The sequence below is a fragment of the Sapajus apella genome, unplaced genomic scaffold (assembly GCF_009761245.1).
Source record: "Sapajus apella isolate SASKATOON/1434 unplaced genomic scaffold, GSC_monkey_1.0 scaffold44, whole genome shotgun sequence".
In the NCBI taxonomy this organism is placed as follows: Eukaryota; Metazoa; Chordata; class Mammalia; order Primates; family Cebidae; genus Sapajus; species Sapajus apella.
The window spans coordinates 1,042,932-1,058,613 of NW_022436984.1; the positions used below are offsets into that span (position 1 = coordinate 1,042,932).

At 45.8% G+C, this 15,682-nt stretch overlaps 1 protein-coding gene and 1 pseudogene across 3 annotated transcripts in view; one reads left to right on the forward strand and one right to left on the reverse strand.

The window, feature by feature from the left end:
* GTF3C2 (general transcription factor IIIC subunit 2) overlaps window positions 1-15,682 on the reverse strand; it is a 35,564-nt gene that overhangs the window by 7,109 nt on the left and 12,773 nt on the right. For all 3 annotated transcript variants that reach the window (XM_032301320.1, XM_032301319.1, XM_032301321.1), the window contains 11 exons: window positions 12,775-13,047; window positions 12,294-12,615; window positions 11,411-11,696; window positions 6,316-6,410; window positions 5,866-5,943; window positions 5,622-5,720; window positions 4,621-4,848; window positions 4,340-4,451; window positions 4,020-4,128; window positions 2,178-2,203; window positions 1,859-1,988 (listed from right to left, as the gene is read on the reverse strand). In XM_032301320.1, the coding sequence (XP_032157211.1) occupies window positions 1,859-1,988; window positions 2,178-2,203; window positions 4,020-4,128; window positions 4,340-4,451; window positions 4,621-4,848; window positions 5,622-5,720; window positions 5,866-5,943; window positions 6,316-6,410; window positions 11,411-11,696; window positions 12,294-12,615; window positions 12,775-13,024 (1,735 nt within the window). In that variant the 5' untranslated portion in view covers window positions 13,025-13,047. The remainder of the gene's footprint in view (window positions 1-1,858; window positions 1,989-2,177; window positions 2,204-4,019; window positions 4,129-4,339; window positions 4,452-4,620; window positions 4,849-5,621; window positions 5,721-5,865; window positions 5,944-6,315; window positions 6,411-11,410; window positions 11,697-12,293; window positions 12,616-12,774; window positions 13,048-15,682) is intronic.
* Window positions 7,915-8,642, forward strand: LOC116566782 (annotated as a pseudogene).

Below are 15,682 nucleotides of genomic sequence, written 5' to 3' on the forward strand. Positions count from 1 at the left end.
TTAAGATAACAGAACAGCATCAAGTATCATGCACCTTGACAATGTAATAATACCACCAAAAAAGGAACATGGAAAAAGGCATGATAAAAAGGTCTGTATCAGTGCTTTATTTCCTTATCTTCCTAGTAGAAAGTCTACTTATATCTAAAAAGGACACTATCATTTAAAAATAACGGTCTAGGTTAGGCACAGTAGCTCACACCTGTAACCCCAGCACTTAGGAGGCTGAGGCGGGCAGATCACTTTTAGCTCAGGAGTTCAAGACCAGCCTGGGCAACATGGTGAAACTCTGTCTCTACAAAAAATCAACCAGGTATGGTGGCTCGTGCCTGTAGTCTCAACTACTCCAGAGGCTGAGAATGGAGGATTGTTTGAGCACAGAAGTCCAGGCTGCAGTAAGCCAAGCTCTTGTCAATGCACTCTAGCCTGGGTGAGAGTAAGACCCTATCTTAAAACAAAACAAAACAAAACCTAATAACTCCAACTACTTAATGTTATTTATAATTTATAGTCTTTTTTTTTTTTTAATTCTTCTAAAAGTATCTTTGAGGAACTAGTGTCTGTTATAGTGAAGGAACATTCATCAGGGACGTAGCCAGTATTTCAGTTTGACTTTAGTGTCTTTTTCTTCTATAAAATTAAGATAAAATTAAATTTAACACAATTTTAGTAAACCTTACACATGCCGGGTGTGGTGGCTCACGCCTATAATCCCAGCACTTTGGGAGACCAAGGCGGGCGGATCATGAGGTCAAAAGATTGAGACCATCCTCGCCAACATGGTGAAGCCTCATCTCTACTAAAAATACAAAAATTAGTTGGGCATGGTGGTGCATGCCTGTAGTCCCAGCTACTCAGGAGGCTGAGGCAGGCTTGAACCCGGGAGGTGGAGGTTGCAGTGAGCCGAGATTGTGCCACTGCACTCCAGCCTGGTACCTGGTGACAGAGCGAGACTCTGTCTCAAAAAAAAAAAAAAAAAAAAAAAAAAAACCTTACACAGTATGCTCGAACTCCTGGGCTCAAGTGATCCTCCTGTCTCAGCCTCCCAAAGTGCTGGGATTACAGGTGGGAGCCACCATGCCTGGCCAATCTCCTTTTTATAAAACTCTTTCTTTTCTCTGATCTTTTTATCTTTATACATACATAAAGAACTGCATGAAATGAAGTTCATCTTCACTTTTAAAAAAAAAAAAAATTCTAAGCTGGAAACAATATAGTGGAAAAAAAAGAAAAAAAAATTTATTATTTTTAATGAGGTCTCAACTAGGTTGTCCAGCTGGTTTTGAACTGCCAGCCTCAAGCAATTCCCTCCCACCTTGGCCACCCAAAGTACTGGGATTATAGGCATCAGCCACCACACCTGGCCAGCATCTATTCTTTCTTTTTTTTTGAGACAGGATCTCACTCTTTTCCCCAGGCTGGAGTGCAGTGGTGTAATCTTGGCTCACTGCAACCTCTGTTTCCTGGGTCCTCATGCCTCAGCCTCCCAAGTAGCTGGGGCTACAGGTGTGTGCATACCACACCGAGCTAATTTTTGTATTTTTTGGTAGAGACAGGGTTTCACCATGTTGGCCAGGCCGGTTTTGAACTCCTGACCTCAAGTGATCTGCCCACCTCAGCTTCCCAAAGTGCTACAGGTGTGAGCCACCGCACCTGGCCCAGCATCTATCTACTCTTAATTTTTTTCTGAGTAGAAATAGTTTAGTGACTTATTTTCTTTGCATTTTTTTTTGACATTGCTTGAGTATTTCTAACTATATGTCCAGTACTGAACCACAAAATAAACAATACAAAAAAAAAGCATATATAAAAAATTTAAAGAGCAATAGTTCCTTATGTTTTGTTTTTGTTTTTTTACCATTATAGTATCCAGCAGCCAGGTGTTGGTGAGGCCTGGTAGGCATCCAGGCCAGGCTAAGGCACTGACCACACTCAGAGGGGTCTGTAGCTTGCATAGACCCCACCTGCAGGGTTGCAACACATTGTACCTGCAGGGAAAGAAGAGATGGGACTAGGGTTAGGGATACCTACACTGTTTGGAATGAAAGCTCAAATTAATGTTTAATCCAGCAGGATGAAGATATTTTTCAGAAGTATAAGGAGACTCACTGCGTAATCAGCAAGGTGAGGCTCTAAGAAGATAGAGCCTCAGCTAAGGTAGCAGGTTCCTCACTCACCTTATATATGGCAGGCTTCACTGCATCTGTGAAGAAAAAAAGATCAGTAACTTTTTTCCTATAGATCCCAAGGACTCAGCATGTCTTACTCTGTCACCCAGGCTGGAGTGCAGTGGCACAATCATGGATCACTGCAGCCTCCAATTCATAGGCTCAGGCAATCCTCCTGCCTCAGCCTCCCAAAGTGCTGGGATCATAAGTGTGAGCCACCATGCCTAGCCAGGCTTTGCTTTTTTTTTTTCCCCTCCGTAGACCTCCTTTGTGGACACAGGCATTGCTTTTAAATCAGCAACCAATCCTTTGAATAATGACCTTCCCTTATGCTCTGTTGAGAAAGTCCTTATCTTTCCATCACCAAATTTATGAACCTACCTCTATCTGCTCCCATCTTCCTTCCTTCTGTCACACCTGGTAGTATCCCTCTTCCTATCAGAATAGCAATCCCTTCACTCTACTCTCTTCCTAACCTCCAGCACCTTTTCCAGAACACTGCTCATTCTGTTATCCCCCTTTCTCCTGTGTCATCCACTTGCTTCCTCCCTAGTCTAGGTCACTCACATATTGCCATGTGAACATGCCCTGCTGTCTCCTATCCAAATAAATGGACAAAATCTTCCTTTACTGACCACACTCAATCAATCCGCCACCCTCAATTATTGGTTCCCCTTCACAGCCAAATTTTTCTTTTCTTTTTCTTTTTTGAGACAGGGTCTTGCTAGGCCGCCCAGGCTGGAGTGCAGTGACACAATGCACAACGCCAGGCACCACCATGCTTGGCTACTTTTTTTTTGAGATAGAGTTTCATTCTTGTTGCCCAGGCTGAAGTACAATGGCATGATCTTGGCTCACCACAACCTCTGCCTCCCAGGATCAAGCAATTCTCCTGTCTCAGCCTCCCAAGTAGCTGGGATTATAGGAGCCTGAAAAGACACTCAGCTAATTTTGTATTTTTTAGTAGAGACGGAGTGTCCTCCATGTTGGTCAGGCTGGTCTCGAACTCCCAACCTCAGGTGATCTGCCCGCCTCAGCTTCCCAAAGTGCTGGGATTACAGGCATGAGCCACCACGCCTGGCCTCATGCTTGGCTACTTTTAAAAATTTTTTGTAGAGACGATCTCATTATATTGCCCTAGCTGGTCTTGAACTCCTAGGCTCAAGCAATCTTTCTACCTAGGCCTTGCAAAGTGCTGGAATTATAGGCATGAGCAGCCATGCCCAGCCCCACAGCCAAACTTCCTGAAAGAATTGTCTATATTTATTGTCTTCACTTTCTGACCTCCTATTAACTCCTCAACCCACTCCTCCACCACACCACCAAATATGGGACTTCCCAGGGCTCCAGCTTGGGTGCACTCTTCTTTAAACACTCAGTACTAATGAAAAACAAATAAATTCAACATATAGAAGCTGCCTTTTCCTGACTCCTTGCTCCTCTTGCTCATCTTCAGCTCTCAATTCTATCCCTCTCTTCACAAGGGACTGTGTTTGTGTGGTGGTGAGGCAGGAAATACTAAGGACAGGATTGGGGGAACAAGAGTATGGCCGGGGAGATGGGCCCTATCCATCAGTCTGAGCCCTCAGCAGCCAGTTACCTGTGGCAGCAAGAGGGAGAAAATCCTGAGAGCACAGAAGAGGGAAGATGGGAGAGATAAAAGGAAATGTAAGACTACGAAAGACAGACGGCTCGAGAACAAGTATGAGTCATAATGCAGGGTCTGTGTGTGGCTAAGTAAGGCTTTGTGCTAGAGAGACTGGCCCAGAGATGTTTCCAGGGAGATATACAGGCCCTGCTATGCTCTGGCCACCACTACAGCAGCCCTGTTCTCCTTGCTGTGCTACTCACCTGGGGGTTGCTGAGCCAACAGAGCCTCTGGATGGGGTAGACTGAATAGCAGTACTTTCCCGTCTGAGCAGGCCAGAGCCAAGAGACCCAACCGGGGCAGGAGAGGAGCCTAGAGGGTGAAAGATGTGCTGAGGCTTGCTGCCTTCAGTTGACTCACAGAAAACCTCTGAGGTTCTAGGCCCTGAAAATAGTGTATGGAGTTGCTGGAAAAACTCCATCCACCACACTCCAGCCTTCCTTCCTTCAACTCTAAGAATTCCCAGGGCCTGTTTGTCCTGGCTTTGAGTCCTAGGGCCATCCCATAGTTGACTGGGAAGTACCTTCCGAGGGGTGCCTGGAAGTTCCCATGCTCCACTAGGGCAGAACTTGAGGTCCCAGATGCAGCCGTTGTCACAAGCAATCCCATAGACAAAATGGGCCCTGTTGCCAGGACTGGAGAGAGAGAGCATGTGGGGATGGTAGGTAGGAAGAAGGGGCCTAGGGCTGCCAGAGGTAAGCTCCCCTTGTCTCAGCCCAATCCAAGCCCTTCCCCCTATCCTGTCCAGACCCCATCCTGCTCTCCTCAACCACCCTCCCATGGCAGTGTCCAACCCCACCTCACCAGCTTTCTTGCTGCAAGGTCCCAAGGCCCCAGAGCTGGAGCAGCCCAGGACCCGAATGAAGCTGGCTCAGTGGGTGTGTCTCATTCATGTCAGGGCTGGAGAAAAGAGCCACATATTGCGAGGCTCCTGCCCCCTCTGGCACTGGGCACCAATCCAGAGCCCAGAGCGGTCCCCCCGTGAAGAAGGACACATCCCAGCGCTCTGGATGTGCTGTGATCGAACTAAATCTAGAGAAAAATCAAACATGGGATGAAGAAAGGAGTTAATAAAAGGTAATGAGGGCTGAATGGGAGCTCCACCCAGAGCCAGTATGAACTGGCTCAAGCAAGAACCGTATACAAGTGAGAAGAGTCCTTGGCTACCACTTGTATCTTCCTCCTTTCCTTCCCAAAGTCTGTCTTACATTATTTGAGACAGGGTCTCACGGTCACCCAGGATGGAGTGTAGTGGTATGGTCAACAGTTCACTGCAGCCTTGACCTCCCAGGCTACAGCAGTCATCCCACCTTTGGAACAGCTGGGACTGCGGGCACATGCCACCATACCCCACTAATTTTTTAATTTTTTGTAGAGATGGAGATCTCAAACTCCTCGGCTTAAGTAATCCTCCCTCTCTGGCTTCCCAAAGTGCTGGGATTACAGGTGTGGGCCACCACGACCAGCCTCCAAAGTCTGTCTATCTCCAGCTCATCTGCAGAGCTGTTCATTCTGTAATACTATAGTATTTTCTCTAAGGCTAGTCTGTCTAGCTCTCTCTGAGTAGATGTAACCTTGTGAACTGCTTTGGCCCCTAAATCTCTTTAGCTTCCCTCAGCCTGCCAGCAGCGATGAACACTACAAATTAGAGAGGGCTGACCGGCTCTAGCCAGGACTCCTAGTCATTGGACCAACTGAACAAGCATCAGGGAAAGGAGAGGATTTATCTGTCATCTCTTTCAACACTCATTTTTCCTGTTTCTGGTTCCTAGAATCAGAAAAAAGGGCAGATGTGCAATCTTCACCTGTTTATTCGGTAGAGGGTGCCATCTTCAGGTAGCCCTTCACGTTGTACAGAAAACAATGGAGACTTTTCCTCCTGGGGCAGGTATGGAGCAGCTTCACTGGAAGAAGGCAAAGGGAACAATCTAAATTTGGAAGGGTTTCACCCATCCCAGGATTTCCATTATAGATCCAGAGTCCTCTGTCACCCTTTCATCTCCAGTGGTGTCACCCTTCCTAGGCTTCAGAGATGTTGCTTCAACTTACAGCTCAGATAACAAATGCCACTTCCAGGCTAAAGGAATCCATTCAGCAAACTCCCAGTATGAATGCTTCTGCTCTCGGCTGGAGAAACAGAAGAAGCATTAATGAAGGAGAGGGATTCTAGAGCAGCATAGTCCAATAAAACTTTCTGTGGGGATGGAAATGATCTATTATCTGTGCTGCCCAATATGCCAGCTGCTAGCTGCAGTTAGCTCTTGGGCACCTAAAATGTGGCTACTGGAGCTGAGAAACGGAGCTTTTTATTTTATTTCACTTTAATCAAAGATTTCTAGAGCTCCTGCCTCGGGAGCAGTGCCTTTTAGTAATGATTGTCATTACGGTATTCCACCCATGAGTGCTTCTCTCCCCCACGGCCCCACTTTGATACCGTACTTGCCCTCTTCTACCACCCCTTTATCCCCACCCCCTAGGTTCCCAGTCCCCAAGTCTCACAAGTCCTTGGTGAGATGGAGGCACTTCCAAACAGGAGCCATGATGTGATTTGGTAAGCCATTGGGAGCCATTCCCCGGCAGTGTGGCTTCTGCTTCTGAGGATCAAATTGAAGAAAATATAAGGGAGAGAATTCTACAGGCTGGAGAAAGTCCCAGAGACAGCTGTTTCCCAGCTTTTATCTTCTTTGGCAATACTTCCCCCTCCAATCATGACCCTATCAGCATCTTAAAAGATTTGTGTTTCAACATTATAATGACTTCTTCACCTTCTGCTCTACTCCCTCCATCGAAAACGCAAAATCTGTTACCTATTTTCTGTTCAGCTTCCTCAACATCTCCATGGCATTTGATTCAGAGGATTCCCTATGCCTCTTGAAACTCCTGCCCTATGGAATACTCCCCCTTACTCCTCTTTCCTAATATTCCTTCACAGGTTCTTCCTTCTTGACAGGTCAAATTGATGATGGTATTCCCGAGTTCCTGTCTTCTTCTCGCCCCTCTACACACACACACACACACACACACACACACACACACACACACCCCACACACACACACACACACACACACACACACACACACTCTCTCTCACTCTCTCTCTCTCTCTCTCTCTCACTCACTCATTCCTGGTAATCTCATCCCATGTCTCATGGGGCTTTGAATACTACCTTTTTGTTTGTCTGTTTGGGCTTTTTTTGTTTTGAGACAGTGTCTTACTCTGTCGCCCAAGCTGGAGTGCAGTGGCACGATCTTGGCTCACTGCAGCCTCTGCCTCCTGGGCTCAAGCAATCCTCCCACCTCTGCCTCCCAAGTAGTTGGGACTACAGGCACACCCCAACACACATAGCTAATTGTTTTCTATTTTTCGTAGAGACAGGGTTTCACCATGGCCCAGACTGGTCTTGAACTCCTCGGCTCAAGCAATCCTCCTGCCTCAGCCTCCTGAGAAGCTGGAACTATAGACGCATACCAACGAATCCAGCTTGACTACCATCTCTATGCCTGATTATCAAGTTTACAGCTTCATAATGTAAACCTAACTCAGTCTCAATATCTCTACAAGTTCTAGACAGTGTTTGTGGCAAGCCATATTAGAGCATGAGGCAAATGGAAAAAAAACAGTAATCAGTTAAAAAAAAAAAAAATCAGTAAAGTTCTTGTCCTTACTTCAACCTCCGCCTTCTCAGTTCAAGCGATTCTCCTCAACCTCCTGAGTAGCTGGGACTACAGGTGCCTGCCACCATGCCTGGCAAATTTTGTATTTTTAGTAGAGATGGGGTTTCACCATATTGGCCAGGCTGGTCTCAAACTCCGGACCTTGTGATCCCTACCTCAGCCTCCAAAGTGCTGGGATTTCAGGCATGAGCCACCGCGCCTGGCCTGATGTTGATTTTTTAAATGTTGCAACAAAATAGCATTTATCTCAATTACTGAGGGTTTCTGTTCTCCCTTAAATGCTGCACATGAGGCAAGTAAGGCACTGGTCTCATATATGCAACTGATGACCAGCCATCTCCAGCAGAATGGCCCATGGCCCATGGGCACCTCAAACTCAACATGTCAGAAAGTGACATGTTGAGTAGCTGCTACGCTGGAAAGATGGCAGAGCAAGAGCAAAGAAAAATCCCTTTGGTTCCAGAAAATCTGAAAAAGAGGAAGGCTTATCAAGCCCTCAGAGCTACTCAGGCAAAGCAGGCACCTTTGGCTAAGAAGGAACAGAGGAAAGGAAAAGGACATAGGTTTAAGCGACTGCAATCATTCCTACATGATTCCTGGCGGCAGATATGTGACAAAGTGACTAGAAGTGAAGCCTCATGTCTTGGAATTGCCAGATAAACATTCCTTGGCCTTTGTCATACCCATTGAAAGGACTGATGGCATGAGTTTACTTCTGCAGAGAACCACTGCAAGACTTTGCCTAAAGAAAATTTTTAGTGTGTCTTTGTAAAAGTCACCCCCTCGAACCTAAAAATGCTGCGTAGAGTGGAACCTTTTGTGACCTAGGGATCTCCAAACCTGAAGTCTGTCCAGGAACTCATTTTGAAACGTGGACAAGCCAAGGTCAAGAATAAGACCATCCCTCTGACAGACAACACTGTGACTGAGGGGCACCTGGGGCAGTTTGGTGTCATTTGCTTGGAAGACCTCATTCATGAAACTGCCTTCCCAGGGAAGCATTTCCAGATGAGATCTCACGGTTCTTGCGCCCTTTCTACTTCTCAGCGGCCCACCATGCTACCAAAAATGCAGTGAGCTTCCTCAAGGAGATGGACACACCTGGCTATCAGGGTGAACGCATCAATCAACTCATCTGCCAGCTGAACTAGACCCAGGTGAGGCAGGGCTGAAAACTGCTCTTGGACTGACTTTGGGTGGGCCACACCTTGCCACTCTAAAAGTTCTTTTAGCATTTACTAGTTTTTAATTGTAACCTTGAGATTGGGAGGAAAGAGGAGGCTGATACAAGTAGATGGAGATAGCTGGGAGCAATGAATGCCTGATTAGGACATAGGGCTATGCATAGCCTAGCAGTTATAGGCTTAAAAATGTTGAGTAACTAAAAACTGTATTGCCGCGGTCATTTAGATGGAAATGAGAAAACAATATTAATTAACTGATTTCAAAAAGGACTTGAAGATGTGAATCATCTATTTTGCTCAAGAAATCTTCTCTTTTTGAAATTACTTTTTATTCCTGTTATTATTCCAGGTGCCAAACTGTGATAAATTTTTATCAATGAAATGGGGGGGAAAAAAGTGAATTCAGCCTGTAATGTCAGTACTTTGGGAGGCTGAGGATGATGAATCACCTGAAGTCAAGAATTCAAGACCATCCTGGCCAACATGGCAGACCCCGTCTCTACCAAAAATACAAACGTTAGGTGGGCACAATGGCACACAACTGTAACCCCAGCTACTCGGGGGGCTGAGGCAGGAGAATCGCTTGAAACTGGGAGGCGGAGGTTGCAGTGAGCCGAGATCAAGCCATTGCACTCCAGCCCAGGTGACAGAGTAAGACTGTTCCAAAACAAAAACAAAAACAAAAAAAACAAAGTGAACTCATCTTCTCCCCTCCCCACCTTTACCCTTCCCATATCTCTCTCTCTCCATGTTCCCAGGTTCAGTGCATGATGCCACCATCTAAGCTGGAAACTGCTATTCAACTTCCTCCCTCCCTTCAATTCCCAAGTTAATTCTCTTATATATTCCATTCTGTGAGAGAACACAGAAACAAAAGAATTACAGAAATAAAAAATTCTCTTCCATCTCTTTCTTTTTTTTTAAAGACAGAGTCTGGCTGAAGTGCAATGGCATGATCTCAGCTCACTTGCAACCTCTGCCTCCTAGGTTCAAGCAATTCTCCTGCCTCAGTCTCCCAAGTAGATGGGACTACAGTTGCATGCCATCACGCCCAGCTAATTATTTTATTTCCAGTAGAGACAGGGTTTCACTATGTTGGCCAAGCTGGTTAAACTCCTGGCCTCAAGTGATCCACCCACCATGGCCTGCTAGGATTACAGGTGTGGGCTACCATGCCTGGCCTCTTACATATCTCTTGAATCTTCTCCCTCCCTGCTTTTCTCTTCCTTCACTGCTTCATTCAGGACCTCACTATCTCTTACCTGGATAATTGAAACGGTCTTCTGTCAACTATAGTTTGACCTATTTTCCTAACTGATGTTATTTTTCTACTTAAAAATGTTCGTTGTACAGTTTCTGTACAACAGAATTGTGTTTGGTTTGTTTTGTTTTATAAAGATAGGGTTTCGGCCGGGCGCGGTGGCTCAAGCCTGTAATCCCAGCACTTTGGGAGGCCGAGGCGGGTGGATCACGAGGTCAAGAGATTGAGACCATCCTGGTCAACATGGTGAAACCCCGTCTCTACTAAAAATACAAAAAATTAGCTGGGCATGGTGGTGTGTGCCTGTAATCCCAGCTACTCAGGAGGCTGAGGCAGGAGAATTGCCTGAACCCAAGAGGCGGAGGTTGCGATGAGCCGAGATCGCGCCATTGCACTCCGCCTGGGTAACAAGAGTGAAACTCCGTCTCAAAAAAAAAAAAAAAAAAAAAAAGATAGGGTTTCATCATGATGGCCAGGCTGGTCTTGAACTCCTGACCTCAGGTGATCCACCCACCTCAGCCTCCCAAAGTGCTAGGATTACAGGCGTGAGCCACTGTGCCCGGCCTGTTTTTTTTGGTTGTTGTTGCTGTTGTTTTTGAGATGGAGTCTCACTCTCTTGCCCAGGCTTGAGTACAGGGGCAAGATCTCGGCTCACTGCCACCTCCGCCTCCTGGGTTCAAGCAATTCTTCTGTCTCAGTCTCCCAAGTAGCTGGGACTACGGGTGTGCGCCACCACATCCGGCTAATTTTTGTAATTTTAGTAGAGATGGGGTTTCACCATATTGGTCAGGATGGCCTCAAACTCCTGACCTCAGGTGATCCACCCGCCTCAGCCTCCCAAAATGCTGGGATTACAGGCATGAGCCACTGTGCCCAGACTGAACTGTGTATTTTTAAATGGTTAAAATGGTAAATTTTATGTTATATACATTTTATCACAAAAAATATATATAATAAACAAAAATAAATTTGTTGGTTCCTACCAGTCTACGTACTTTCATCTTCTCTAGTTTGATCTCCCCTACAATTTTACTCCAGGCTCTATGCTCCAGCCATAATCAATTTCTTGGAAAACCATCCTTTGTGGCAAGTTTCTACTTATCCTTCAAGACCCAATTCAACCGTCATTCCTCTGTGAAGCTTAAGCAGTTAATTACCCTTCCTCTAAATCATTTTCTTCACTCCTGGAGTGGTGCTGATTGCATTCAGAATTTGTGAGGCAGGACACTGTCTTATTTATGTTTGTTTCTGAACAGAGAATACTCAACGTGTGAATGAATAATCTTGCTTACCACACCCCTTCTTCTGCACTGTCCCTAATATGCCAACTGTTTTTGAAATTGACCCTTTTTTCTTTAACTTGTTTAGTCTATTATAGTTACAAGGTGAAAGCTATCTTTCCTTTCTCAATAACTTGCTGGTCCCCTAAAAATCCTACTATGTCCCCATTCGCTTTCTTGTCCATTGAAGTTACCCCCGAAGTAGATCCTCGCGGGGTGCCTCGGGGAACTGCAGGCTCGAGTTCAGATGAGCTCTCACTTGGGGCCTCACTTTCTTCCACATCTTCAGCCTCAACCTGGAGAACAAAGTCTTCATCCCGTGGAGCACCATCCACCTCTTCTCCACCTGGACAGGATGCTGGCTGCCGGATCTTCTTCGGTTTGGTGGGGCTGCTCACTTTGGGGGCCTCAGGACAGGACACAGGAGCAGGCATGGCTGTTGAGAGCTCTTCAGCCAGTTCCTGAAGATACAGGAGTGCCCTGTGGGATAGGGCAGAGTCAGAGCCATTCTCACATGTAACTGAGAACCCACTTTTCCAGACACGGTTTATTTTTATCTCAATGGATCCTCCCAATAACCCCGTGATGAACCAATTAACTCTATTAATTTCTCCTTCCCCCTTAGAAGATGAAAAAAACAGAAATCTAAATTATGTGACTTGGCCGAGATGATTCAAGTAATAAATGTGGAATCTGAACCCAGGTCTTCTGACTCCAAGTTCAACGCACGTTTCATTCTACCACAGTCAAAGAACAGAGAGGGCAAGATAAAGAATAGAACAGCACATATATATTGATAACATATACTGGGCAGTAAAACAGCAATAAAGAGCTAGGTAAAGTTAGTGAAAAATGGCATAAGACAAAGTACAGAAAGAAACTCTTCAAGTTAGCAATACATACCATTAATGGTGTTGTGGTAAGAGCCTAAAGGACTGGTCATGTCCCCAGAATCCAGACACCACCCCTCCTTACCTAATACCTCATCATCATAGTCTTCTCACCTCTCCAACATCTGCCCCACCCTGATCCGTTCACCCAACCCCCTTCCACCAAGCTGTGCCCCACAATCCTTACACTTGGGCAGCTCTTCGGCGGGGTCGTTCCCCAGATGGGGTCTCAAAGTCCTCAGGGGGCCTTTTTGGAGATGGAGACTCTGGCTGATTTAGGTCTTTTGACAATTTCAGCAGCAGCAGCTCTGCCTTGGACTTTCGACCTCGTTTCTTAGGCATGGGGGTGGACAGAGGGTTGGATTGATCTAAGAGACCAGGAACCAGAGGGGCTGATGGAGGATTAGGCTGTTGGGGCCTCTTGGGGCCTTTTCGTGTCCTACCACCTCTCTTCCGGCCAGGCTTTGAGGCCCTAGGCTTTGAAACCTTTGACATCTCTGACGAAAGATCTGTAGAGAAGAATATGGGTCTGTGAGATGGGACCAGAGCTCAAACCTCTTTAGAATAGATAACACTGTACCCAGGTTTGTAAGATTCTATGAACTCAACCTGCTTTCATCTTAAGCTCCGCATGGAGAATAAAAAGATAAAGAGGACAAGATACACACCTTGCTGTTCCAGTCTAGAGAGGCTTTCCTGCTCTGGAGGTAGCCTCTTCTGATCAGGAGAATCCTCAAATCCAGGCAAAGGGGTAGTAGGTAATGACATCTCTATGGAAGCCTCTGCACTGGTCATTTCTGAAGAGGTCTTGACATCAAGTTGATTTAGCACCTCTTTTCCAGGAGAGTCTACCACAGTCATGTTCCCCACGGGGCCGGCCTCCCCCAGGGCAACATAGCCGACCCCGCAGGTATCCATCAGTACCCCCCGAAGTGGCTGCCCTGCATACAGAAATATACAAATGAGCAGAAGACAGAAACTATTTGTACTAGCTCAGATTTTTGTTTCCCCATTGTTTTCTCCCCTCATTCCCACACCCATACCCAAGTTCCCTGATCATTCACTTATTCAAAAATATTTACTAAACACCTTCTACATGTCAGGCACTGCTCTAGAAACTGGTAATACGAGCAAGGTACAGTGGCTCATGACTGTAATCCCAGCAACTTTGGGAGGCTGAGGCAGGAAGACAGCTTGAGCTTAGAAGTTTGAGATTAGCCTGGGCAACACAGCAAAACCCCATCTCTAGCAAAAAAAATTTTAAAAAAACAAAAAAAGAAACTGGGAATATGTCAATAAGCAAGACAGACAAGGTCCCTGCCCTCATGGAACTTATATTTTGGTGAAGTAGACAATAAACAAGTAAACAAATAAAGCTTGTTTTTTTTGTTTGTTTGTTTGAGACAGAGTTTCACTCTTGTTGTCCAGGCTGGAGTGCAATAGCAAGTTCTCGGCTTGCTGCAACCTCCCCAGGTTCAAGCAATTCTCCTGCCTCACCCTCCTGAGTAGCTGGGATTACAGGTGTGCGCCACAATGCCCAGCTAATTTTTGTATTTTTAGTAGGGATGGGGTTTCAACATGTTAGCCAAGATGGTATTGAACTCCTGACCTCGTGATCCACCTGCCTCAGCCTCCCAAAGTGCTGGGATTAAAGGCATTAGCCACCGCACCCGGCCTAAAGCTTCCATTTATTTAATGCTAGCTATGTATGTGCCAAGCACTATATTAAGTGTGATATATACATTATCTAATTTAAAGCTCATATATTTTCTTGAGCTTTAAATTGTTTTCCAGGCTGGAGTAAGGATGGTGAATGCACCATTATTTAACCTCTGTCTCTGAAATCCGATGAAATGAAACATGAACACACAGACAACCCAAAAAAAGGACTGAAAAAAAAAATTTGTCTATCATGAATCTAGAAAAGAGACACAACTTCTTTAAAATATACTACAAGGAAGAGCTGCCAGATACTATAAAATTTAGACCAAACTGAAGAGGCATGCCTAATGTTAACATCTACTTCCGTAAATATTAGTCAAGCGGTAAGTTTATTTAGGAATAAGTAAAAGTCCAGGCAGATGGCTCATGCCTGTAATTCCAACACTTTGAGAGGCCAAGGAAGGAGGACTGCTTGAGGCCGGAAGTCCAAGACCAGTCTGGGCAACACAGGGAGACCTCATCTCTTCAAAATATTTTAAAAGTTAGCTGGGCATGGTGGTAGGCACCTGCAGTCCCAGCTACTTGGGAGGCTGAGATAGGAGGATTGCTTGAGCCTAGGAGTTTGAGGTTACAGTGAGCTATGATGGTGCTACCATACTCCAGCCTGGGGAACAGTAATACCCTATCTCTAAAAATATTTAAAAATAATTTTCTGACCAGGCACAATAGCTCATGCCTGTAATTCCAGCACTTTGGGAGGACAGGGTGGAGGATGGCTTGAGTCCAGGAGTTCAAGACCATCATGGGCAACAGAGTGAGACCCTCTTCTATAGAAAAAAACATGGTGGTGCACACTTGTAGTCCCAGCTACTTGGGAGGCTGAAGTGGAGAATCACTTGAGCCCAGGAGGTTGAGGTTGCAGTGAGCTGTAATCACACCACTATACTTGAGCCTGGGCAACAAAGCAATATCGTCTCAAGTAAATAAATAAGTGAATTTACTTCTTAAAAAAGAATGAATCGGTCCGGCCCGGTGGCTCACACCTGTAATCCCAGCACTTTGGGAGGCTGAAGGGGGCATATCAGCTGAGATCAGGAGTTCAAGACCAGTCTGGCCAACATGGTGAAACCCCATCTTGATTAAAAATACAAAAATTAGGCAGGTGTGGTGTCAGGTGCCTGTAATCCAGCTACTTGGGAGGGTGAGGCAGGACAATCGCTTGAACCCTGGAGGCAGAGGTAGCAGTGAGCAGAGATCGTGCCACTGCACTCCAGCATGGGTGACAGAGTGAAACTATGTCTTTAAAAAAAAAAAAAAAAAAGAATGAGTCAAAGAGTTCTCTGGTGCCTTGCCATCAATATTTCACCTGGATGGGGGTGGTGGGTAGGTTATGAGACAATTAAGTAACATCCTATTATATTAAGAAAGCTTTTCTGTTTTTTTTTTTTTTTTTTTTCCTGAGATGGAGTTTCACTCTTGTTGCCCAGGCTCGAGTACAGTGGTGCAATCTTGGCTCACTGCAACCTCCACCTGCAGGGTTCAAGGATTCTCCTGTCTCGGCCTCCCAAGTAGCTGGGACTACAGGTACATGCCACCATGCCAGGCTAAATTTTTGTATTTTTAGTAGAGACAGGTTTCATCATGTTAGCCAGGCTGGTCTCAAACTCCTGACCTCAGGTGATCTGCCCACCTTGGCCTCCCAAAGTGCTGGGATTACAGGTGGGAGTCACTGCACCTGGCCTTTTTTTGCTTTTGTTTTGTTTTTTTTGAGGCAGGCTCTTGTTATATCACCCAGGCTGGAGTGGTGCAGTAGTATGATCACAGCTCACTACAGCCTCAACCTCCAGGGCTCAAGCAACACTGCCTCAGCCTCCCAAGTTGCTAGGACTACAGGAATGTATCACCACACCTGGC